The 26,473-nt window shown below is 45.6% G+C and overlaps 1 protein-coding gene across 5 annotated transcripts in view; it reads left to right on the forward strand.

Annotated features, from left to right (window-relative positions):
• ACAP3 (ArfGAP with coiled-coil, ankyrin repeat and PH domains 3) overlaps positions 1-24,420 on the forward strand; it is a 96,046-nt gene extending 71,626 nt beyond the window's left edge. Inside the window, exons 11-25 of one of the 5 annotated variants that reach the window (XM_030017343.2) lie at positions 5,133-5,245; positions 9,556-9,607; positions 10,062-10,162; positions 10,605-10,716; positions 11,299-11,507; positions 11,809-11,878; positions 12,012-12,106; positions 12,658-12,872; positions 13,489-13,593; positions 14,007-14,108; positions 16,299-16,391; positions 16,551-16,771; positions 16,934-17,043; positions 17,418-17,528; positions 17,643-24,420. In XM_030017343.2, coding sequence (XP_029873203.1) covers positions 5,133-5,245; positions 9,556-9,607; positions 10,062-10,162; positions 10,605-10,716; positions 11,299-11,507; positions 11,809-11,878; positions 12,012-12,106; positions 12,658-12,872; positions 13,489-13,593; positions 14,007-14,108; positions 16,299-16,391; positions 16,551-16,771; positions 16,934-17,043; positions 17,418-17,528; positions 17,643-17,790 — 1,857 coding nt within the window. In that variant the 3' untranslated portion in view covers positions 17,791-24,420. Of the gene's footprint in view, positions 1-5,132; positions 5,246-9,555; positions 9,608-10,061; positions 10,163-10,604; positions 10,717-11,298; positions 11,508-11,808; positions 11,879-12,011; positions 12,107-12,657; positions 12,873-13,488; positions 13,594-14,006; positions 14,109-16,286; positions 16,392-16,550; positions 16,772-16,933; positions 17,044-17,417; positions 17,529-17,642 lie in introns of all 5 variants that reach the window. The other 4 variants (XM_030017344.2, XM_030017345.2, XM_030017346.2 and 1 more) reach the window with 4 other exon arrangements.
• The last annotated feature ends 2,053 nt before the right edge of the window (positions 24,421-26,473 follow it).

A 26,473-nucleotide genomic window follows, 5' to 3' on the forward strand; every position in this document is an offset into this window, starting at 1 on the left:
AGGAGACTCCTGCAGGGTTGATTTGACTTGGGGAGAAAGTTTAGAGGGCACTTTTCCATGGGGGAGCAAGGATTGTGCCTGTAGGACCTTGCTTGCTGATATGACCCAAAAGCAAGTACAGCTTTAGTATTTGCAGGAGAGCAAATGTGTTTGGTTCTGTTTCTGGGATGGAAAAGCTCTGGGGCAGGGCACAGATCTCTGTGCATCATCTGCTGGCAATCTGCAGAGCAGGGAGATCATTTGGCATTAGGAAATTCAAGAAACAAAAGGTCTGTAAATGGGATTTGGCCGGAATGAATGAAAGCTGTCTGCGCAGAACGGGAATGTAGGTGGGGAAGCCCTCCTCCAAATTCCATCTGCCTCTGAGGGTCTTGGATTGTACACACTATATACACAGAGGTAAAAGTAGCCAGATAGAGAAAAGGTTGAAATATATTCAGGCACTAGAAGAGAACAGAATGTGCATGCACCAGTGTTTGTGTGGAAGGGGTGTGTGTGCATCTTTAGGGAATGTGAATATTCCTCTGAATTACGTTCTCTTTAGAATCGAATAGCCAAACTTGTCACATACAGCTTTGAACTCACCTCCAGGAGAAGTTCTTTTCGATGCGTGATACTGTTAGAGTGTACATAATATTATTGTTAAATACTGAGCATCATTGATTACTTAAGTAAAGAGGGCACTTTTGTATAAAGCCTTTGTCTTCTATGAGGGAAAGCATGTATTGCATGTGTTGTCGCTTATCCTAGGTGGTATTGATTTCAAAATAAAATAACATGGAAGTTTGATAGTAAGATATGTGTCTCTGAATATCTAAAAACACCTGGACTGAAATGATTCACTGGTCATAGTTGCCTAGTTTTGATAGTGTCTTCTATCAGTAGAAATCAAAACATTGTACGGAAAAGGACAGTATCATTATTTCCACATTGAATTGATGCAGTGAGGGAGTAATGCTATGGCTTTTCAGGGAGGGCCATTGCCATAGTGATGTATTTTAAAGAATTTTAAGGAAGTCTTGGTATTTTAGAGAAAGGTTCTATCTGTTCGCAGCCAGGTGTTGTGCTCTTTGGAACAGGAATGAATCTATAAACAAGACTTTCCTACTTCAGTGGGTATGCTCTCAGGCAGGGCTCCTTACTTAAGACACCCTCCTGCCCTGCCCAAGGATTCCAGGCTGTTGGGGAGCATCTTTGCTCTTCATATGAAGTCAGCTCACTGAAGCTGGAGGTTTATTTAATTTTATCAGCCATTTTCTCTGCATGAAAAGCTGGCTTCACAGGAGCAATTGTAAGAGCTTGTCTGGCCTCTGGAATGCAAGCAGTCTCTGTGCATGCTGTGTGGAGATGGACAAGGGAGTTCTTGAGTGGGCCATGAGGCAACCTCCAAATAGTGGTTTTTCTTTTTTTTTTTCTTCTTTCATGGGTCTGTGCCTGTGCTGGGATTTTGCTTTCCATTTGCTGGTTTGAAAGTGTCTGCATTAATATCCTTTTTTACATCCCTATGGATGTGTCTCTTGGAATGTGTTACTTCATTGTTGCTTCAGCAGCATTCAGTGTGCTCCCATGGAAACCATTGTGATGTCATTTCTAAAAGAATATCAGTTCCCAGGCAGCAGTGTAAACTAAGAGTGACAGGACTGAGAAGGGGAGGGGACAGTGAGACAAGATTGGTGTGATTTACTAAAAGTCAGTGAAGGATAGGGAAGCAGATGATGGCAGAGATCTGGTTTCTTATTTTGGAAGACGTCTGATTTATTTTACCAATGTGTGATCCAATGTGTCACTGCTGTTGCTAATCATGATCGCATATGCAGTTGTAGCCAAAGCCATTCACATCCCAATCCTAGGAAGCCTTTTCTGTGTCAAGTATTTTTTCATATTACAGAGACAACAAGATGCTAAATGCAGACTTAATAAATCAGTCCAAACTCATTCAGAGCAGACTTGCCTACTCAGTGTACATTGCAATAATGGGAAGAATTCAGTAAAAGGTGATTTATTAAAATCTCATGTATAGCAGAAAATGGAAAAAGAGGGGACAAGAGAAAGGATACGTGTGCACTCTCTTACCCTGCTTTGTCAAGGGTAAGATTTGAATCAAGAAAGTTACATTGAATGTTGTAGAATGGGTGACACATTCCTCCTCCACCAGCACCTCCCAGACATCGCGGCTTGGCTTACAAGGCTAGAAGGTTTTTATTTCCTATTTCTACGTGGACTCAGACAGTCCACAGATGCGCTGCATCCCTTGTAAGAGTCTCAGAGAGACTTACTGGTGGCATAGTCGATGTGCTTAGCAGGAGCCATGTCCATCAGCCCAGACCCTTTGACTTATTTCCCAGAATTAACAGGATCAAAATCCTCTTGTGTCAATGAATAGAACAGATACAGGGACACACTAAGGGCAGGTCTGCCAGTTAAGGGGATTCATTGTCACACATCTGTTGTGTATCCAGCTGTGGCCACACACTACCATGATGTTTCAACACCATTGGCGAGATGATCTCCTCAGTTTCTAAGCTAGCTTTGACCTGGAATCAGGTTTCAACAGATGTTCTTGTAACTCTTTTTTTCCAGAAACTTGTCCTTTCTTTTCAATGGCTGTGGTAAGAAGGTTCCCTGTACGGGCTATGGCAAGATGATGTGCCCAGGAATCCATTGTTTAAGCTCATAGTTTAAGCTTGCTCTGGTGTGCTGGAAGTTTCACAATTGCACTTGCTGTGATTTTGCCTTTCAACTCCAGAGCTGTTTCTGTACATTTTCCTTTTGGCCTTTGCCTGGCAGTGAAAGGAAAAATGATACTGATCAGGGGTTAATTTCCGGATTTTTTTCACCCTCCCCTTTCCCTTGCTTCCTTGGTCTCTCAACACTCCCAATAACTTTGTAGCAAAGACTTCTGGTGCTTCCAAGCAGAGTGCAATGGAATGGAACAAAGTGGCCCTGCGGATCAGACTGCTGCATGCCCTGGGGAGAAGAGGCAGACTGGTCCTTATCCCTTGGATCTTTCCCTTGATTTGTACCTACTCTACAAATCCAGCTTACAGCTCTGGTCGACATATTCTGCCCTCAAGTGCCCTGCAGTAGTTCTGTTGATAGCAGTGGAGTTGCTCAGGAATTACACCAGCAGAAATATGAGCAGAATTTGTCCTGGGGATGTTTCCTAACCAATGAGAGAACAAGGAAGAGAAATATCTTCGAAGTAATGCAAACACAAGCCATTCTTCCCAGCAATGTGTTTCTATGTTTGGACAATCATCCAGATGGCTCTCTGTTGTCTTAGCTGTATTATGTGCTTGGTGGTTTTGTGTATAATTTTCTCTTTCTAAAACTGGCCTTGGTGCAGGTTAGAGTTCTTTCAAAAGCAAGGAACAACTCCATGTGCCTTCAGCTGTTCTGCTTTAGCCATTCAATTTGTAGAGAGGTGCAATACAATACAGGCTCAATGAGGTTAAATTCACACCTGGCTTGACTCCACTGGTTTTTAGTGGATTTACTCTAGTGACGCATATGGCCCATCTGTTCCTCCTGCACTCATCAGCAATATATCCTTCTTACCATCACACTGCTTGATTATGTAAGGACAGCTGAAGAAGTCAGGTGATTATATTTAGACCCTCCCCCTTATTTTTACCTCTTCTACAAAGTGAAGCATAGCTAAGTGGTAATTTTTAAGATGTGCTTGGAAGGGTTTTGCCCTACACTTGCTGTGCACTTTTCAACAAGGTCCAGATTTTTGGATGTTTGCATTATTTATTATAAACCAGTGCAGATTCTCAAAAATTTATGGAATCATCACTCTGGAGCAGCTCTATAAAAAGCACACATTCAAATATCTACACGTTAGAGGAAAATTCCCTCTAGCTTTTGTTTGCAACACGTACGTGACAGATATCTGCAGAAGAGGACCCCCATGGGATTCACATTCTTAATGGCAAGAAAATTTGGGGCTGAGCAGAACTCTCTTAATTGGGTGCCTTACAGCAGTTTCTAGTGTCTAATTGGGCATCATGCTGTCTTTCCAAGGAATGACTCAGTCCTGTCCCATTACATCTCCTCCTTCTGTATTAGTATTATTCTTATTATGACACCTCCCAGGCAAGCTTGCATCTCTGAACATGAAAATAACTCATCTTAATGAGAGTGAAGTGCATGTTGCCTAGCAACACAGCATCACAAGGGTCTTCATCTGCTGAGCTAGGAAAGGCACTTAACTTAATGGGGCTGTTTTCACTGCACTGTTGTGTCTTTGAACCAAGTAGTACAGGGGGAAATATTTGCACTCAAGAGAGAGGGAGGTGTGGGTAGAATGCATCATTAGAGTGGAATCGGTGGGCAAAGAGACAATGTGCCTTAGTTCCCCAGGTTAGGGGGGAAAGTCATTTGGGTTTCATAACCTAGTTTCTCTTGGGAAGGAGGCAGACCATTGCCCAGGGAGAAGGATCCCATGTTCTGTGAAAGCAGCTGCTATTCTCTCTGCTCTGTGTCTTGCTCACCAGCTGTCAGAATCCATGAGATCTATCTGATGAATCAGTGCCAAACCTGACAAATCAGCTCTGAGTAGTAGCATAGCACAGAGAATTGAGTGAGCACAGATTGGAGATGGCATATGATGACAGCTAATGAAAATGGAATTGATAAGTCTTCCCCTCTAGAAATCATCATGCCTGTTTTTCTTGTGTGAAAAGCCTGGGGTTTGTTCTGTTCCTGGCCCCTTGCAGAACAGAGAGGTGGCAGGAGCATTGCTAACTCACTTGGCCAGTGAAAAGCATCTCTATTGCTTTATTTCCCATTGCAGACTGCCCCAGATTTTGGGAATTTTTAGCCCTTGTGATGATAAGCTGCCTGCCTTTCTCCTTATCAGCTACCAGAGGGGGGAAATACAGCATGTATAATACTATCCTGCAAACAATAGGGACAGATAAGCTTACTGGAATGAGGATAATTCATGACTGCTATTCATGGCTGCAGCCCACTAAGGCATAGGGGTATGCTGTGAGAGACAGCTCTGCCTGAACCTTAGGATTTTGATATAGATGTTTTTTTCTTCTTGATGTTTTGATTAGGCTTATCTCCATCTTGGTCCTAGAGAGTGCAGTCATGTTAGAGTCTCAGTCTCTTTCTATTTGCAGGACTTCTCCTATGATGACTCGAAGGTGGAGTTTAATGTTGATGCCCCAAATGGAGTGGTGATGGAAGGCTACCTCTTCAAGAGAGCTAGCAATGCTTTCAAAACATGGAATCGGTGAGTAATAATTCATATTCCATTTGATATTTGGGCTAAGACTCTGAACACAGCTAATACTGCCTGCACAGGAGCACACTTTACTTTTAGTGAGATCTTAGCAACTGTTATCATCACTGAAAGGATTCTGAGCTAAGTAGCTAAAAGGTAAATAGTTAAAATAGTTAAAACAAGGTTGGTTTGATAGTTTCTGTATACAGAGACTTTTCTTCTACAAGCATTTTGCATGCAGGTTGAGGGAGGTGATCCTTACTCTCTGCTCAGCACTGGTGAAGCCACATCTGGAGTATTGTGTCCAGTTCTGGGCTCCCCAGCGCAAGAAAGATATGGACTTGCTGGAGGGGGTCCAATAAAAGGCCGTGAAGATGATTAAAGGGATTGGAACATCTCTCATATGAGGAAAGGCTGAGAGAGCTGGAACTGTTCAGCCTGGAGAAGAGAAGGCTTGGGGAGAGGGGCGGATCTTATCAATGCGTACAAATTCCTGGTGGGAGGGAATGAAGAAGAGGGAGCCAGACTTCTCAGCAGAGCCTAGTGACAGGACAAGAGGCCCTGGGCCCATACTAAACCCATGAAATTTCACCTGAACACAAGAAACCTCTTTTTTACTGCGAGGATGGTCAGACAGTGGAGCAGGTTGCCCAGAGAGGTTGTGAAATCTCCATCTGTGGAGATATTCAAAAACCACCTGGGCAACCTGCTCTAGCTGGTCCTGCTTGAGCAGGAGGGTTGGACTAGATCTGAAGAGGTCCCTTTCAACTGCAGTGACTCTGTGATTCTGCTCAGAACCTGTCGACTGCAAGTAAGTTCAGAACCTGAAGCCTTGTTAGCATAACTGCATCTGCGTAAGTTCTCCCGAGAGAAACAGTATCTCAAGAGAGATTAATGTAGCCTTATCAACACACTAACCTGGCTATGTGGCGCCAAGTCAGCTCAGAGCAAAAGAGGAGTAAGTATCTGCTTCATTGCAATGGTGTTTTAAGACCACAAATTTTCTACCAGCACGTTACAACTCGTGCTGAGCTTGTAAAGCCACTTGCTTTGCAGGTCTTTTGATATTGGTGTGTTGAAGACATGTACGTTAATCACTAAAAGAGCTAGATGCTGTGTAGTTTATGTAAGCGATTGTTATTTTCCTGTTCAAAACCAAGTATGCTTCTTTCTGTGAAGCTGTATATTCCCCTGAGGCTGCATCATGGAATGAGCCAGCTCGTGTTTTGCTGCGTTTTAGCAAATGCTAGGGAAAAAAAAGTGCCTTCCACAATGGAAGAATGACCAGGTTCCATGCAGGGGAGACAGGGCACAATGCAGCTCGAGTCTTGCCTTAGGAAAGCTGTAAATTTGTAACAATTAAGAGAAATACCTTAGTAACACAGCAGGACATGCCATGAGTATCAAACCTGTCTATTTTGGGACAGTGAGGTATGTGAGAATGGAAATATCAACTGTGCTGCTGGGAGCTGAGAAATGGCTTTCTGTGCACTGACCCTGCTCTTAATAATTTATAAATGTTTCATCTGATAGGTCACTGGGAATGCCAGGCTCATATATCTCCTGCACTAGTCAGGAGTCTCTGCAGCTGCCAGAGACCTTGGGAAAGTGGAAGCAAAGGTTTCATGTTCTAGCCTTGCTCGATATTTGTGTGTTTAGTTTCCCTTGAGATAGTCAATGGGCTTCATATGTGGCTGTGCAAAAGGATTCAAACCCTTCCAGTGAGCTTCTAATGCATGAGATCAATGCCTTTTTGACCTACATTTACTCCTCTCACATAACAGGGAAATGATACAATATTAAGAGATCTTTTACTTGGCTATGGGATACATTCAAAGCATACACTACAGCAAGGCTGAAATGTGCTGAAATTGTTAGACTTTGAAATAAATAAACACTAAATGGTTCAGTGGACAGTTTGTGATATGCACAGAAACTGCCTGTATTTGCATGGAAAAAAGGTTTGAAATTATTAGAGATCTCTGAATTGGTTAGATAGACTAGCTTCTCCTAGTACTAAGGAGATTCCCATCAAATTTAGTATAATTTTGTTACCCCTCAGGCTCTCTGGTCCTCCAGTTTGCACTTGGAGGAACCAGAAACCACAACAGCAGCTATAACACAGTGCATCACAGTGTTTGATTTCAGTGCTCACAAGCTGTTGCACTGGGAAGGTGTCTTAGCTGAATTTTTATCAACCTTTTAGGATTTCCTGCTTGGTGTTTCTAAGCAAAGTATAGCCTCGGTCCATACTATGGCTTCTCTCACTGACACCACATGTTTTTGCGGAGCAGAAGGTCATTCCAAAGTGTGTCAGGTTAATGTCAAGACCTGTGCTTGACTCTTGTGATACAGAGGAACGGTTCCAGGCAACTCCCTTCTCCTAGCAGGACCCTGGCTGTGAATTCAAGGGTCACTCCAAAGGGCACTTATCCTGGAGGGAACGTGACCCTCTGGGACTTTCTGGTTTTCTTGATGTCTGAAGTAATGTTAGTGTCAAGGGCTCCAAGTTTTCCCTGTCCCCCAAATCCCAGCTATCCTCCCTGTATCCTCCTACATCCCAGTCATACACAGCCCGGATCCTCCCCACAGCCATCTCTGTCTCCTCAGTCCCACCCACTCTTAGCCATATCTACTCACATCTTAGCTATTCACAGATCCTGTAGCCTACTCATCACCTTCTCACTGTCACTCAGCTATTCACTGTTAGTGCCTCCCCCTCATGTGAGCAGGAGGGGGCAGGCAAAGAGAACAGCAAAACCCACAGTTCAAGATATTGGGATAGAAGCCAGCACCAGGCAGAAATGCATGCTCTGGGGTGGTGAGCAGGAGAGCACAGCTGGAAGGAGCAGGAGCAGAGACTGGAACCTGAGAGACAAACTTTCCATTCGGCTTCATGTGACAGCAGAGCTCCTTGAGCTTAGACTGCTACTGTCACAGCAGCTCAGAATGATGCATCACTGATATCAGCTCATCCAAATGGGCTCCCACATAGATGGGATGGCCTCCAGTTACCTGTATTTTCTCATTTCTGCACAGACATGTCAAATCCTTTTGTTGTCTTTTATCTGTTTAATATTTCAGCAATGACAAAAGAAAGAGAATCCTGTCTCATCTCATTAACTCTGTCCCAGCTAAAACCAGGACATCAGGGAACCTAGTTCTTTTGCAAACAGAGTATGTAATACATGCTCTAAATAACATCTTGCTGCAAGCCTCTTTGACTCTTTATGCTCAAGTATTCCAGTACCTTCTTCCTGAAGCTTAGCGGTGGTCCTGGCTCCCATTGCCCTCCATGAAGATGATCAGGTTGCGAAATTTTAGGCTGTATCTTGGAATGAGGAAGTGACTTGGGGTTTTGGACTTGGCACCGTAGATTAAGACGCATGGGAATTACCTCTGCTATCAGCATCACGTGGACCTTCTGTCGCTTTTGTTTTAATGGAGAGCTGCTAGCTGGCGATTTGTTGCCTCCTAAGAAGGTAGACTCCCTTCACACACACCTGTCCGTACTCTAGCCATAGGAAACAGGAGATTTGGCACTGTTTGACCTCCCATAGGCTGTAGCAGCTACAGAGAAATCAGCCTGGTCGGTAGCATAGCCTATATAAACAGCAAGATGTACAACTCATTAGTATTATTTTCTCCAACACTATTTGTAGAGCTGCTAGTGTCCTGGTTTCAGGGTTTTCTGGGTTAGCAGGGTTTTCTGAGATGGATTTTCCTTTTTCCCACCTGGAAGTTTCTTCATGATGTCAAGGAATTTCTGACTTGCCTTATGATGGCCCTGCTTGGAGAGGCAGCAGGCACACTGCATCTGGCATGGCATGTGCAAGTAATCCAAGTTCCCCAGTAAATGTCAAGTATGACCCCTCTCCATATATGCAAGTGCAGCTATGCCCTAACGAGTGTAACATGTCCCACAGGCACTGGATTTACTACCTGCACCGGGGCCAGTGTGCACACACAGGCTTGTGCCCCAGAAATCGTAGGCCATAACATGGGACTGTCCTACTCCATTGTTTCTTCCCATCTTTCCTTCCTTCCTGTATGTTGACATATCTAGAACACTTGCCATCACAGCATCTCAATGCCAGGAGTCATTCCCTAAGGCTGTAAATCCTTTGTTCTCCAAGGGAGGGTACTGGAGAAGTGTGAGCTTTTCTTGTGACATTACTTTCCAGGTTCTTGGAATAAATTACACTCTTTTTAAATGGAGATGTATCCTGCTCTGCTGTAGAACAAAGTGCCTCTCTGTAGCTCTCTTGTTCACTTGTTCTGATGTCTGTCTGTCTGTCTGTCTGTCTGTCTTCCCTCAGGAGGTGGTTCTCCATACAGAACAGTCAGCTGGTGTACCAGAAAAAGCTAAAGGTCAGTGAGGCTACGCCAGATAACACTGGCAGATTAGCCAGCTTGTCTGGTGTCCTGCTTTGCTGGGGACTTCTGCACCGTGGTGGAGGAGTGGGGAGGGGAATTGGATCAGGGGGACACCAAGCCCATTCAGGCATTATTGTGCTCCCAAGTTAGACTGTACTGAGTACTAAGTGGCAGCAGATGGTGTTTGTGGTGATCTAAACATTCCTGTTCAGCAGAGGAAGTTGGTGAAGTCCCCAGTAAGCCTGTCACTTCATGTGCATGTTGTCCTATGCTTTGATTCTGTATAACCCCTTCCTATTGCCCTAGAGTTATCTGGTGGTAGGCTGGCTCTGCTCTTTCTGGGCTCAGCTTATGCTAACCCGCAGGGTTTGGGAAGCAGTTTTCTGAGAGGCCTGGTTACGACACAGATTCAGGGAGCCAACAAAGCCACCTGTTCTCACTCTTTCAGGATGTCCTCACGGTAGTGGTGGAAGACCTGCGGCTCTGTACTGTCAAGCCGTGTGAAGATATAGAGAGGAGGTTTTGCTTTGAGGTCGTCTCACCTACCAAGTAAGTTTGGTGGCTTCCCTAGGCCATCGTCATGGTAGCTAGCTGGACTGTGCGCAGAACTGCAAGAGATTAGATTTGAGCAGATGCTGCCCTGGGCTATTAAACGTTGACTGGGAGATACCCTTGCCTGTACTCAAGTCCCTATGAAGTTCGTCAGACATCAGCATAAGCCAGATCTAGACCACATGTACCTAATATGCATATAGACAGTGAAACTGGCAATGGTCAGCTTTTCAAAACAGCTAGCAGACCTGCCTGGAGTTTTTGAAGCGGGAACACCTTTGACAGTACAAGCTTGTAGGATTAATTTTTGCCCCTTTGCCTGTCAAATCAAGGTGCTGCCCCCATTGGAATGTCTGTGCTGAGGATGAAGTAGAACAATTTTGACCAAAACGTGCACCCTGTCCCTTTGCTCTTTCCAACTCATTTCCTTCCTTCACAGGAGCTGCATGCTGCAGGCTGACTCAGAGAAGCTGCGTCAGGCCTGGATTCAGGCTGTTCAAGCTAGCATTGCTTCTGCATACCGGGAGAGTCCTGACAGCTACTATATTGAAGTGAGTGAGGGGGTCATGAAGGATCCATAACTGTGTCTCAGAGCCCTGAGAGTGGGCTTTTGGGCTGTGGCAGGTCCAGTGTTTGTGGGTGGACCATTTGAAAATACTCTTCTGCCCTCAAGGGAGGGAGCTGAGGCCAGTGCTAACTCAAAGGCAACAGTTGTTCACCAACCAAAGCCACACTTATAAAGCTGGGCTGGGGGAAAGGCAAGGTTTTAAATCAGTGTTGTTCTGACATCTTCACTTTCTTGCCATCACTCTGGATTGATGTTCCCCTAGGAATTATGTTGCCCTGGGAAGAGCTTGCTCCCTAGTTGGGACAAGTGCAAGCAAAGTACCACCACAGCAAGTAGTTTGTCAGACAATGGTCTGCATGCTGCCTGCACTCCCAGAGCAGGGATGGGGTGCAGCGCCGTCTTGTGGCAATTAACAGAGATTAACGAGGCTTTACCCGTTCCCTTCTTGGACTAGCCCTAGTTTATTCTTCTTCAGGTAGCGCTTCCTATCAGTGCCTCTGCTATGCAAAGCTCTGGTTTGTTCCACGGTGCTTTGCAGAATCCTAGAACCCTTTTTTCCCTGCAGAGACTGGACCGGACTGCTTCCCCATCGACTAGCAGCATTGATTCTGCTACCGACTCCCGGGAGCGCAGTGTGAAAGGAGAGACCATCTTGCAGAGAGTGCAGAGCATACCTGGGAATGACCAGTGCTGTGACTGTGGTCAGCCGGATCCTCGCTGGGCCAGTATCAACTTGGGCATTCTGCTGTGCATTGAGTGCTCTGGTATCCACAGGTACTGCGTGCCTGTGTGCTCTGTGCTGCCAGCCAGGGATGGATTGCAAGCTCCTGGAAGAAATGGTGGAGCCTGAATTACAATTGACTATAATGTTTGTACAGATAGGTTCAAAAGTAATTGCTTGCTGCGGTACCTGTGTATGCAGGTACATCTGTGTATGCATATACCGCTCTGCTATAGCTACGTGTGTATAGATAAATACATAAGAACTGGATTGATCTTGTTCATTTTATGATGCATGAGAAGTTCTGGTTTGAGGCATGTAACCATTTCACTTTTCTTCCTTTTGTTTAAATAGGAGTCTGGGTGTTCACTGCTCCAAGGTCCGATCTCTCACACTGGATTCCTGGGAGCCAGAGTTACTGAAAGTGAGTGTTGGCTTTTAACAGCAAGAGATAGACAAATGGTGGACGTGGAGGGAGTCTTAAGTGGTGGCAGGCTAGACTAGAGGGAAGGTAGCTCCTCACCTGAAGATTTCATTCGTTCCCTGTTGTATTGCAGCTGATGTGTGAGCTGGGGAACAGTACCATGAATCAGATTTATGAGGCACAGTGTGAAGAGTTGGGACTTAAGAAACCCACAGCAGGGAGCTCCAGGTGAGTCTGAGTGCACACGCTGGTCCTCTCAGTCCTGTAGAAACCTAACCTATCCATTCACATAGCAAACCCAGTACCCTAAGCTGTCTGGAAAGTCAGATTAAGAGTGTGACTGGCCCTTCACTGAGGGCCCAAACCACCTCAGGTACACCTACCTCAACACACTCCCTCTGTAGCTAGCCTGAGCTTGACTCTCAGAAAGGTCAGTGGGGCATTACCAGCCAGCAAACTGGTGAAACATGCTTGGGAACCAGGGCTTGCTGGGTTTACACCTGCTCTGAGACCTTTCAAATACACGTAACTGAAGCACATGGTATTGCCTAGGGCCGAACATCTCATTCCACTCTCAGCTACACCCCGCACTTCTTAGTTTTGCTTTGAAATGGGAGGTATTTTTAGGTTTGAGAAACTGTCCCTTCTTAATACAGGCCTCAATGATTTTTAGGACTCCAAGCCGGGTTGATAAAATGAGGCAGAGCAGCCCCTTGTGGCTGTTTGCTTTAGGCAAATCACATGAGCCTGTGCACAGCTTTACGCTGTTCTTCTCTTAGGCAGGACAAGGAAGCCTGGATCAAGGTGAAGTATGTGGAGAAGAAATTCCTGAAGAAGCTGCCAAGTGGGGAGACTCTAACAGAGAATGAGCGGAAACCTCGACGCTGGTGTGTGAAGAAGTGCCAGAGACACAACAGCACCACGAAAGCACCCACAGCTCGTAGAAAGTACCGCCATGAAGCAGGCAATGCATCACCAGCCATGTTGTCATCAGGTGGGAACCTCCCTTGCCCCGCTCCCCATGCAGAGCTGTGCTGGCCTGCCCACCGCTCTTTGTAGGCGTGTACACAACTGCCCTAATAACATGTGTGGCCCTGTCTTTCTCTAGGACTTGCAAACCTGCCAGAGGTATAAGCAAAACTGCTGTTGCACAAACTGTGTTGACACAGGTCTTTAAAGCCATTTCCTAACGTTTTCCTTCTGTTTAAGGAGGTTCTTGTGGCTAAAGGAGGAGATCATTACGCTAGGGCGATCCAGCAACTTCTAAGCTTGCTTTGTGCATTTTCTTTTGTATTCCAGCTTCCTGCTTTTTAATAAGTTTCAAATCCTTTTATTTTTACCTGCCTGGTCTGTAAGAGAGGCCATGCTTATGAAGGGTTCTGGCTGCTCAAAATGCTCGGGGATGACTTGGTCTGCAGTGTATCACCACATATGGTCAGCTCTTTGTTATATTTTGGTGGTGTATGTGGGCATGAGTATGGCACCGTACGCATCCGGGGTGCACTGGAGATGCAAGCTCAGTCTGTGTAAATACGGCTGTAGAACTGTGTCTCATTTGTTCATCTGCATGTGATTAACTATGTATTTCAAAATCTCTCTGTGTAAAATAGCAGCTACACTGGAGAGGAAGTTCCGTCGAGATTCCCTTTTCTGCCCTGATGAGCTGGACTCGCTCTTCTCCTACTTTGACACTGGTGCTGGCTCCGGCCCACGCAGTAAGTACAAAGAAAGAAAGTGTCTCTGCTCCTGGCACGCTTTACCTCCCAGCTCTTCTAGGGCATGTGCATTGTACCAGACCTAAGGCAAGGTATTGGCCTCACTGGAGAGAGGGTAAACGTTTCAGAAGAGTGATGGGGAGTTAGTTGCACAAACTCCAACCCATTGCTCTTTGATTGCACTTATTATTTTAATATCCTATCCAGTCAGTCCCTGGTGTTTGCATTCTGGTCGATGGGGTTTTTTCCCCAATATCTCTTACTCCCAGACCATGCATTCCATTGGCTTTTTTTCTGGTTTTAGTTTTGGCTTTTAATTTTTTTCCTTTTTTTAGCAAGTCTTACTGCGGACAATTTTTCTTTTTGTGTTTGTGACAATGAACTCCCCTCATATTCCGTCCACCTTCCTCTAGGTGCCAGCCACATCTCTATGCAGCATCCGCTAACAGGTGGCCCATGGAGTGGCAGTGGCATTGGTCCCGGTGGGAGCGGTACGCCGTTCCTCCTGGACGGAGGTAAGGTGACGCTCTGGCAGCTAGCAGCAAAAGAGACACCCAAATTTTACTTGTTCCAAACCAAGCTTCAGAGGCAGTCATGTATTTTCTTTCAGCCAAATGATTGGAACCCATGCATTACCAGTCCCTTGTGGGAGGACAGGCCGGCAGGCTTTCGAAAGGCAAAAAGCTTCCTAGGGTTTCCAGCAGTCAAGTTACTACATCTTAAAGGAACAACTCTCCCTCAGATGAGATAAAGGATCCTGTACAGGTGGGATCTCATGGCAAATAGGGAGTAAGAAGTGTTTATTTCAAATGCCCAGTGCCTGTCACAGACTAGTCATGTGGTCCATTATCATATTTAGCTGAGGAGTGGTAACTTTTTAAAACTTACTAGCTCAGTTGCTTGTTATTGTATGAACTTAAGAGAAATATTTATGGTCCTGAGTCAGCACAGCAGAAGATCACAGGCTTTCCTACAAATACATGTTATCTTTTGAAATCAATGAAGAAGATGCTTTAGTGCTTCTCTGAATCAGTGCTTTAAGGGCTGTTCCAGTTTCAAGGAATTTAGTGTTATTAGTCAATGAAAACGATACTTGGGAGATGAAGGACTTCAGAGTTGCTCAACAGCCTTATCTTGCTCCTCTAGAAGAAAATAGGAATTTTATCACTGATTCAGTGGGAACAGAACTGGGAATTTGACTTATTAATATTGATGTGATATGAGCCAGATCCTCCTTCTTGCTTTGATGTAAATCTAGAGTGGCCTCACTGGAGTCACTCTTTACTTGTACTGACATAATGGAGAGCACAGTCTCACCAAGCAGTGTGTTTGCTTTCTACAAAAAACAGCAATGATTTTTCTGACAGCAAATCCAAAAAAAGTTATGCATGATATGTGCCACTTTAAATCTTTTCTGTTGTAGCTTCATTATCTCCTTTGGCTGTTGAACATTACTTGTGAGCCATGATTTCAGGACCACTGATTTAGAGAGTGTTCTCTATATGAGGCCTAGCTGTAGCTGCTTGGAAGATTTCAAGAAACAGCCTTTAAGGTTAAGGTGTCTTGTTCTGCTGTGGTTTTGAAGGCTCAGATCTTTAGTTCTTGCAGGCTTTCCTGCTATTACTCTTTGCAAAGACCACTCAGTTCATATTTTAGAAACATTTTGTTAGCTACAACCTGGCTTGTTTTTCTTTCTAATCAGTGGTTTGAGGGTAGGTCTTGGGGTAGATCATGGGGACTTAACCTCTTGAGTTCTGGGAGGACAGACACCCCCAGCCCTTACAGTCATTGGGAAGTTAAAAGCAGCAAGAAGCTGAATCCAGCCAGAGTTCCCAAGGGGACCGGGCATCCCTCAGGACAAAGGTGATGTGCCATCCCTGTTCCCGTAGGGGCAATTCCTGCATGTGCTTCTTCCTTCCTTTCTGTCACTTTCTTGACTACTTTCGGGTGCAAGCTGGAAAAGGTACAGAGTTCCTCTGCCACTGACACATTGCGTGTCCTTGGACAAGTCGCTTCATCTCTTCATGACTCCAATTCTTGTATGTAGTCAGCTGCCTTGTAACATTCACCAGCTAACAGGGATGGTGGGAAGCACTGTGAGGAAAGGGAAGGGATGTCTGTGAAGATGAATGAGCCAATGGACAATGCTTTTAAGAGTTTGGCTTGAGATACACACTGTTGATATTATTTGGTCCAGTCACGGTCAATAATCTGTCACAAGAGCCATGCATTGGCAAGTGCCTCAGTGCCAAATGAAAAGCTCTGGGGAGAGCACGGATAGAGCGGAAAATGAGATTATTAGTGGTAAAAGCAGAGGTGTGTCTTTATTTGCTTATGACACTGCATATCCTGCTGCAAAGCTGTCTCTGCTGCTGCTCTGCTCCAGTCTACGTCACGGCGTCCCTCATGGATTGCAGCAAGGGCTGTCCTCAACAGTCCAAAGTGCCATGGCAATGTTGGAGCATCCCTGCATGAAGGGCAGCGTGGGGACATGGACACCATAAGGCTTTGCAATTTTTCCTTGGGCAGTTTTATTGAGTGGGGCTAAATGGGATAGCAATCCCCATCTCCCTTGCCAGCAGTGCCCGGTGCAATGTGTGTGTGACATTCTGCGCAGCCCTTTTCCCCTGTGGTCTCAGCTGTGCCTGGTACTGGACTGCCTGTGTATTAAAATGGGCTTGGTTTGTCTTCTGTTGGCCCTGCAGGTCTGAGCAGTGACAGTGGACTTGGAGGAAGCACGGATGGCAGCACTGATATCCTGGTGTTTGGCTCTGTGGTGGACAGCGTGACAGAGGAAGGTGGGTAGCACGGGCTGTTGGTGGAAGCGTGGGGAGGTGGCTAGTGCTAAGGCCGGATGGATGGTCAGGACCGTCTGGTGCCAAGAACAACAGGGAACATATGAAACTGGAAATGCAAAGCTTTTGGGTCATCTCTCTCCATCCTTTTCTGCCTCTTAGAGTGCGAGGTGTCAGAGGAGTCAAGCGGTGAAGCAGAGATTGAACAGGAAGCATCAGATTTGGAGGACCTGAGGGAGCTGCATCCTGGCTTGTTGATCTACAAGGCAGCACAAGCCCGAAACCTGCCTCTCATGGCAGAAGCACTCGCACATGGTGCTGAGATCAACTGGGTGAATGATGAAGATGAAAACAAAACTCCTCTGATTCAAGCTGTGATTGGGGTACGTTGTGCTAGTGGCTGGGAGGCCACATTTGGGAATGTGAGGTCTTGACCGTAGTTCAGAGCGCACTGACAACGGGCAGCTTACAGCCTGGTACGTGCTCATGCATCCTCTCAGTACCGCTGGCTGAATTTATTTAGAAATTCCCTTTTACCTTGCCAGGGTTCCTTGATAGCCTGTGAATTCCTGCTGCAGAACGGGGCAGATGTTAACCAAAGAGATAGCCGAGGCCGAGCTCCCTTGCATCATGCCACATACCTAGGGCATACTGGGTAAGTTCTTTGCACATCACGGTGACATGCTCCATCACCCTTGGATTGAGATTCAGCGTTAACACAGAGTAATGGGGGTGAGGTGGGCAAGGAGCTGGGTTTTGGTTAATTGGTTATTTGCAAAGCATGCCTTTTTATATCACGTCAACAGCGTGATTGTCTTAAGGATAATTGCCCCCATGATGATAGATAGGGTGTAATCGGGCCCCTTTACGCCCGTTCCTTTCTCCATGCCACTGCAGCGTTTCCTGATTTAGACCAATAGAAGTGAAGCTGTGCCTGCCTATGGAAGGACAGTGCCCTCTGCCCACTTCAGTGGAGCGGGGGGGGAGCTGGAATTTCTGTTCTGACGGTCTTTTCTTTCCCTTCTGCAGTCAGGTCTGCTTGTTCCTCAAGCGAGGGGCAAATCAGCATGCGGTGGATGGTGACGGGCAGGACCCGCTCAGTATTGCTGTCCAGGCAGCCAATGCGGACATAGTTACCTTGTAAGTGCGACCAGGACTTTCCAGTGCACGTGTACAGGAACATTGCCTGTAAATAGCCATCAGGGAAGGAATAACCAAACCTCTCTCCCTTGTGCTTTCTCTGTTTCACTCTAGGCTGCGTCTGGCTCGAATGAATGAGGAGATGCGAGAAGCAGAGGGCCCCTTTGGACAACCAGGTCAATATCCCAGCAACAGCCCTACCGAGCTGCAGTACAGAAAGTGTATACAGGAGTTCATCAGCCTTAATATAGATGAGTGTTAGTGACAACTCCCCCACCTCCCCTTTGCTGTCTTGAAGTTGGGCTGAATTTCTAGAAGCCCTGAGAGCCCCATCCTTGGTATATTGGTGTTTCTTGCAGATTGGTCTGTTTTTGATGCCTGCACATATAGGTTGAGATGCACACAGGAAGGAAAAGGGGTCTTTCCTGTTAGCGTTAAGTTCTCATGCTTGACTACTGGATGGTTGATTTTGTGTAGGAGACTCCTAGGGCATAACCACAGACCATGGCGTGTGGACTTGAGTGTGTGAGAAGTATGGGAGACGAGTTTAGCATTAAAAAAAAAAAAAAAAAAAAAAAAAAAAAAAGAAAAGAAAGAGAAGAAAAGGAAACCCTCTATCACCAGGAGAAACCCACCAACAATACGATCAGACGAACCTGTCTCTGCTTCAGTGTAGTTACCATGCACTGAGTTCTCGTCTGAACAGTTTGTTTGGAAGGGATTCTGACATGGAGCCCTCTGTCCTGGCAGCGTGACCAGCAGCCTGCTCTCTCATGGGACTGCTGCAGCGACTGGGAGCTGCTGGGGCCAGTTTAGAAAACTAAAAGATGACCTCTTAAGTCAGGAACAGGCTGTTTTGTGGGGCAGAGATATTTTGCTCCAGAAGGCACAACGGAAGGGGTAGAATTGAGAGCGACGGCTACTCACCCTAATTGCTCTCAGGACTATACCAGCCATGCTCCCCTTTTTTCGCCCTTGGTGGTTAGCTGGTCAAAGCCATAGCTCGCCTGCTTCCAGGCCCAAGATGCAATCTGCATGGTGTTATGGAAGCAGCAGTGCTAATTCTTTGAGGCTGGGAGAAGCTTGTCGCTGGCGATGGGCTTTGTGTCAGGGAAGAAAAGCCACATCCAACTCCCACTGCCTAAATGGCTGGCTGCACGATGCAATTTTGACTTTGGTTCAGTTTGTTTCCTGGTCACTTCAGATTTCTGACTTAGCATCTCTGTGAAGGAGACTTCGACTTGCATGTGTATCCCTCTGTGCTCTCCCCCCGCATGCTGAAGCATGTGAGTAGGGCATCTCAGCAGCTGGCCCAGGGGCTTTTGAGTTCCCCAGTTCCAATGACTGGCAGAATCTTCTTTTTGTTTCTTTCCTTTTTCTTGTAGTATTCTTTGCTGGAGTGGGGGAATTTGTTTCTACTTAGAGCACTTTGCTATGTTTATGGTCTGTATTATAGGGATCATGCTACAGTAGCTCTGCAGAGATGCTGCAGCCATGTAATCCCGTCTCAGGAGGGCTTACAGAGCACGTGTACCACTGGCAGATTATCCTCCGGCTGTGAGTTTGGATGCCAAGCTGAGGTGTGCACCTGTAAAAGCCTCTTCAGAATGCCCTCAGCTGCAATTGATGTTAGAGTTTTTTTCAGGACTCGTGGGTGGTAGTCCACAACTGGTATTTAGCCTGCCTGGGCACCTAGGCTGCTGGCTCTGGGGTTGGGCCATAGTGCCTTATGGATAATGCTGGGATCTTGAGCGGATCAAGATCTCGCAAGGAACACAAGAATACCAGGCAGAATTCCCCATCCTCCTGCATTACATCAGCAGTGATACACAATCATACTGTTTTTCATCCAATACACGGTTGACTACTTTTTTTTGTATACTGGCTGCTGTCATGCTGCAGCCCTTAGTGGATTAAACCTTTGCAGGTTTGTTTCTATTGACGTAATTGTGTCCTCAGATACTGGAGCAACAGTGATCCAGCTCTTCACCCAAGATACTGCCCTCAGAGACTGAACCAGCAGCAGTGTCCACCCACGCATCTAAAAGTGGAACAATAAAGAAACTCCACTTACTCTCTAGTAGGGTGTCCTCTCAGTTCAAAGGAGAGTCCCTGCTTCCTTAGGAAAGTGCTGTCCCAAGTTTTGCTGCAGCCAGACCACAGTATTCTGTCTGTGCAGTCTTGAAGTCCATCTTTGTTTTGTCGCTTTCTCATTCTTGCTCCCTTTGGAGATTTGGGATGCACAGTACCAAGTGCTGAGTTCTGATCTCAGTCCCAATTGTCTGTTGTGAATCTGAAATGGTCCTAGTGACTGTGCTGAAACTGCTGCAGATCAATGGCAGTGCAAAATCTGATCCCAGGGCCTTTGGTGGTTCCCTAAATAACAAACAATCTCCTTCCACCAATCTTGGAAAATAAAAATTAATGAGCTTGGCCCCATCAGCCTTTTTATCACTGGCAATGCCTTTCACGGCATTTTCTCCATCGCTCCACTTTTTCTGTCCCAGGAGGCCGGTGCTCTGCACACAGCATGCTGCCGCTGAACCTGCGCTATGTAACTCCTGGCTCGCGTGAACCTGCTGATGCACGGCACGCTGATGGGTTGGAGAGGGAGTGCACCGTGCAGACTTGCATTTGGCCTTCTTAGCTGTTCAATGCCTGGTCTGAAACTATTCGGTAGTCTTTGACCAGGCAATACTCCTTCTGAACTCTTCTCTGAGTAGAAGCTGTAGGATGTGCCCTTAACAGTTGGCAGAGGGCAGATCACTTGGTCTGTATTCGTATTCTGTTCAGCTGTGGCACCCTCAGGATTGATTCAGGACCGCGTGTGGGATGAAGCAGTGTGGCATGAAATGCCATTATTGCTGCAATTCAGTTTCAGAGGAACGCTAGGGTGTATAAATCCTTAGTTCAGAGGACAATTTCTTTGTGAGTAGGGACCGTGCTCTGATTGTAGCTCCCACATGTGACTCTGGAGTCGTATCACTGGATGAAGAGGGCTGATTCCAGGCATACACCTGTGTAAGTGATACCAAATGCAGGCAGATGTGCACTGTGCATAGCTGTTGCTGCAGTGCTGCTACATGGTCTCCTTCAGTTTGCGTTTAGTATGCCCTGGGTTAAGTATCTTTCTTCCTGATACCTGTGTGAAGGTATAGCTGGCATCACTGCCCACTCAGCGTTTCTTGTGCAGGATTACAGAAGGTTACCGCTTTACATTCTCGTGGAGCTTCATCTTTCGGTCCTTTGCATTGGACATTGTCTTCTTTCTGGTCCAAGGCATCCTAAACCTAAACGGGCTTCCCCACTGAGCAGGGCGGTGCCTTCACTTGTGTGTCACTGCCCCATTTGACACCCCTTCCTTATCAGTTGAGCCTGCTTACTCTGCAGCTGGTGGTAGCGTTACTGTCGGTCTGAGCAGGGTCAGGAGCAAATCTGTAGTCTTATAAATCGCCTGCGTGACATGCCCTGCAGACCTCACTGCTCTGTGCAGAGCTCGGATGGCGTTGGGTGCTGTTGGCCAGTGAAATGAGTTGCGGTGCTGAACCTGCTAGCAATACAGCAAAGCCCTTAAGTACGTGTCTGCCTTCAGCAGGACTGTGCTATGCTTATGGTTAGATCATGCAGATCAGCCTGCGGCATCCAGACCAGCACTTAGAGTGCTGAGTACAGCCAAGAACTCGCTCTGCTTCCTGGGTTAGGAAGTGAGAGATTCTCTGTAATGAATTCTCTTTGATAATCCTATCCCATTTTATACTGATCTGCATCAATTTAGACATTTGTCAGTGCTGACGTCCTCTCAAGTTATGCGCTTTCCTAGAAAAATGCCACACTGAATCAAAGCTGGCATTCTTCAGGGTACTTCAAAGATCTTGAAAGTGAAATAGATGTTTCACCACTGCCACGGTTCTCCTCTGTTAATGAATTTCAGCATGGTCATTGTCTAGCAATGTTTTTTACATGTACAGCAACTTAAAACACCCCAATTGGTTTTCCAGCTTTTTATGAGAAGTTAGAAATACGACTGATCCTTTCTGTAAGCCAGTGAGAACTGGAGACATGGCTTCCACTTTGGGTCATTTTATTTCACAGTCAGCATTAGTGGCTCACGAGAACAATACAAAAATCATGTACAGTTAGGTCCATTGGAGCTCAGACTCACTGCTGAAGTACATGAAGTTAAAGCATATGTAAATACTGATGCAAAAAGCAGTGTCTTGCAAGACAATTTATCTATTTAACATGTATTGGTACTTTATTTAGATTCAATGTATAAAGCAACTTTGTGCACTTTTCCTACATACAGTATTGGGGGGGTTTATGTTCTTTTGTTATGGATTTTGTGCTGTCTTTTTTAATCAGTGAAATTGTTAAGTATTTAATTTATTATTGATGTGCCCAGAGGACTAGTGCAATTTTTATTCAATACAGTTTGTCTGTATTTAATGTCAGGATTTTTTTGTAGCATTGTTAGGAAATCTTTTTCAAAACCTGCCTTTCCCCCCCCCACAATTTTCCTTTCTCCCCCCCCCCCTTTTCTATTTTCATTATACAGATTATGAGGCATTAAATGCCTCTAGTTTGAAATATAATCAAACACTTTAGTACATCCTGCAGTTTCTAAAACAAAAAAGTTCTCCAGGAAAAAAATGCTAAGGAGGCACTTCTCAATGTTTTCTGTGTTTATTTGATTTTTTTTTTTTTGATTGGGTTGTATGTGTGTGTGCATAGAAGTTTGGAGGGGAGAGTGGGGAAATTGTACAGAAAATTTGTTTTCAGCAAAGTAAATGGCCAACCAGGCTACAGGGAAGACTGGATATTGAACACTTTTCTTTTTTTCCTTCTTCAAATACAGCTGCATTTGTGTTGTACAATCTTGTTTGAAATATCTAATGCCAAAACTACTCTCTCTTCATTCTTCCTTTCTTTTCAAAGAGTGCGTATGTTATCTATATGATAGTAACTTGGTTGCAACCACAGTTAACATGAGGAGATTTGCCTTTGTCTAGAAAGCAACATGCCAGGCATCGTCAAAACACAAATGGATCCAAACCATTGCCTCAGCCATGCAGATTCTGTCATCTTCTGAGTTTTTGAGATCTGGGTGAATATTTATATACCTGTCCTAGCTTTTGTTTGACTTGACCCAAACCCTGTAACTAAGTGCCTGGACAGGTAGTCTAGGTTTGAATCTTTGGGGTCTGCCACATGTCTCTGATTCCAAATGGGATGAGTTCAGGTTGCTGGCAGGTTGAAATGATACCCTCTGTGTTCCCTCTCCACATGTCATCCAGGGAAGCCTCAGGTTATTTTAATATTGTTGTCTCTGAGATGGTCTCTGCAATGTGAAATTTCTTTGAGCAGTCTAGAGGAAAAACCTGGAATTGGAAGAGTTTATCTCTTTAAAGAGAGATTTGACAAGACTGTGATCAGCATAAGATAGATCAGTAACATCTCAGACCAGCAAAAATGGCCATTATTTATGCAAGATCAAAACAAGACCTCGTAAAGAAATGCACTGATTAACTTATTGTCCAGTGGCCACAACACAGCTGTTGTCTACTGCTAAACTACTGTGTTGTTCCTGTGCTGCTCGACTGTCCCTGAACCCACTTCTCTCTCCTCACTGCCCGAGCATTATTGCTTTCAACCAAAGACAAAACAGGATCAACGGATTAAATGTGATATTAAACCATTGGTTAGCTGATGACAAACATCTGTGTGAGCGCGCATGTGTGTAAAAGTGTGTCGTGCTGTTCTATGGAGAAGGGGGTGTGGGGAAGAAGTGACGGAGCAGGAGAAGGGAGGGTGGGAGTTCTGAAGAAACAACTTTTTTTTTTTTTTTTTTTTTTTTTTTTTGAGATTCCAAAATACAGAGTGCTGTTTCCATAGGAATGTGATTCATATCAGTCTGCCTGCTGGTTCCTCAGCCTTGTAGGGAATTTGGGCTGGGGTACATCCCTTCGGAGTTGTATGCCCAGCACTGTGTTAGTGCCAAGATAGGGCAGCTGCGTAGTTCTGGGGAGGGAATGAGGGATAGAGGTGGGGGTAGGAGCCGAAATAGTTTCCAAGGCACGAGGAGGACCGTGTGTGTTTCTAGTGCAGCAGCTGAGACGGCTAGAGAGGCTAGCTGGAGTAGGAGTGTTTGCTCCCCAAACACATCTCGGCACTTAGCACCTTCCTCGCCGCGAAGGCCACGAAGGAGCGCGTTTAGTTTGTGCGTCCTAGCGCTCCAACAGGCGACACGCGGGGGGCGGCTGGGTGGTTGTCTTCAGGTTGTCCCTGGATCTGTAGACCTGTCTCGGTTGACTTCCATCCGTCACGTCCCTCCAACAGCAGACGAATGTTAGTGTGGATTCCCCATCCTGGGAGCCCTCTACGTGAGACCTGGGGCTGCTGAATCCCAGAAATAGAGTAAGACTTTTTTCCTGTAGGGTTACATAGGCTGGCAGCCTGGACTGAAAGCCTTTGAGATGAGAAAGCCCAGCCAGCTTCTTCCTGGCTAAGGCTCCCATACCTTCCTATCTAAACAGCACAGAGAGAGAAAGAAGTTCTTCAGCTAAGTCAAAGCTGCTAAGTGTGGTTGATTAATACGGCTCTGTTACACACTGAATGGCTGGGCTGCTGTACCAGGGGCTGACACTTGCTGTAAATACGCTATAACCTATTAACCTCCTTCACTTGCCTGCTTTCAGTGCAACTTTGTAACACGTTTTTTAATTCCCCCTTTCCCTACACAGCCTGTACTGACTGTAACTATGGAACCGGATATTCTGTATGTTATTATCTTTGTACAATTTTAAAAACTGTTGCTGTGGTGTCTGCCTTTTTTTCCCCTCCCTTCTCTTCTATTGTCTCTTGAAACACTGTTAATAAAAATCTAGATAAACTCCTTCCCTCCTCCTTCTTTGGCTTGATTTATTTATGTAGGGTTTCTTGCCTTGTTGCCTGTATTAACTGATCTAGAAAACCATCCCCTTTTAACCTGTTTTCCTTCTCTTCTGCAACCCACTGCTTGAATTCTATGGCAGTGAATAGACTGGAATGCCACATAAATACTCTGCATTTTTGTTTGGGTTTCTGTGACACTGTCTTGTGATAATGTGATTTCAGGGTGCTTTGGAAGAAGGCTGGGGTAAAGGTGACAGGCTCAAATATCACACACACACCCCCCAACCCACCCACTCATGTTTCTTCAGAGTACCTGAATCAGTTAATGCTTGATACGTTAGGAGCTCTGCTGATGCCTATCCTGTAAAAGGAGACCTTGCACTAGATGAAAATACCAATCTTCTGCACATGGACCACCGTTTCCCACACATCACAGTGCAATCCTTCCCCCACTGGTTTCTCTCATACTGTGTGTCTGTGGCGGAAAAATAAAAGAAGAAGAAGAAAAGAAAGACTGGCCTGGCCTCATGATTTCTGTCATACTTCGCATGGAAAACAAATGCAGAAAAACAAAATTGTGGAATAGCCTCTGTTTTCCTCTGGAGGGACAAACAGATCCCAATTAATGAATCTGGGTAGGCTCGTGAACTCAGTGAAAGAGCTAAATAGGAAGGATACTTTGAAAGCAGGAGCATTACAATCATTTAAGGCATTTATGGAAGGAGAGCTGCATGGTCTTAGAGTAAATTTATAGGCACGAGCTTGGGAGACACATGGCTTTACTGATTCCCACTGCCACCCCTTTATTTTACTACCTTTCTATTTTCTGTCTGAAGGGGAGACTATTGGTCTCACCCAACCTCACAAGGATAAATACATTGAAGAGTGAAATGCGATTACAAAACCCTAGATCTCCAAAAGACTGTCTCTTTCTTTAGTTAATGAGGATGAAGTGCTTAAATATCTCCAAAAATCTGCAACTAATACTTTACTACAAGAGTAGGATTCTTGTAATTGGAGTTATATCTGAGTGTTGCCAGAACAAATATTTTACTAGTATGCGGGAGGATTAGTGGTCTCACTGAACAAGGATATATTCTTGATTTTACTGACCTGGTCTGGCCACTGGCAGGAGGTAATAGCAATTCTCTGTCCTGCTACCTAACGGTGCCATTTTGACACCATCCCACTGGTGTCAAAACTAAGTCAGGATCAAAGAGGAGAAGTACCGGCTGTTACCTGGTCTGTACACCAGAACTCAGCCAGTTCAGCGCTTGCTTACCTGTTGCTGCCAGATATGCTTAACAATTCAACAGCAGACTCATTCTAAATAAACCCTGGAGAGATGAGTCTTTCTTGTCCTCATAGAAGAGCTACCAGTTTTCTATGTTGTGTATAAGGGTGGAGTTTTTTTTTCTCTTCTCCCAAAAAGGGACTACGTTTTATTTAGGCAGGGTGGGGAGGAATAGGTGGCGGGGAAGCGGGTGGAAATGCTAGGAAGCTGGGGTGATGCACGCAGAGACTGGAAGGCAGTGTGTGGGTCATGGAGGGTCTGTCCCTGGTGGGAGAGGACTGTGGTCTAACAGGCTGCAAGGCAGAAGTCACCGTAGCATTGGGATATGTTTGTACGCACAGGACAGCGCTGGTGGGGGCAGTGGAAACAGGCTGAGTCCCACCAGTTAAGGAGGGGCTCAAGTGACTATAATCAGAAGCTAACAGGTAGGTTAAGTTGGTTTTGTGGCAGGCATGAAACCAGGTGTTTCCTGAGCGTTGCTGTGCCTGAAAATCAACAGATGCTGATCAAAGCCTGCTTGACGATAAGGCTCATGTTATAAGCCTTTGTCACCTGCCTGTGGATAATGCTGAAGACTATTCTTCTCAAGACCTTTTGGGCTGGACACTCTTCGTGTACTGAAAAGAGACAATTCTCACATCCCGTTGTGCTCCCCCGTGAGCTGGGGTGGAAGGGGGCAGCACGTTCACGGAGGGACCTGTCCTGCGAGCTTGCATCAAAGGAGTAGCTGGAGGAATGCTTCTTGGAAGATGCCTCCAGG

The sequence above is a fragment of the Aquila chrysaetos genome, chromosome 6 (genome assembly GCF_900496995.4).
Source record: "Aquila chrysaetos chrysaetos chromosome 6, bAquChr1.4, whole genome shotgun sequence".
Taxonomy (NCBI): domain Eukaryota; kingdom Metazoa; phylum Chordata; class Aves; order Accipitriformes; family Accipitridae; genus Aquila; species Aquila chrysaetos.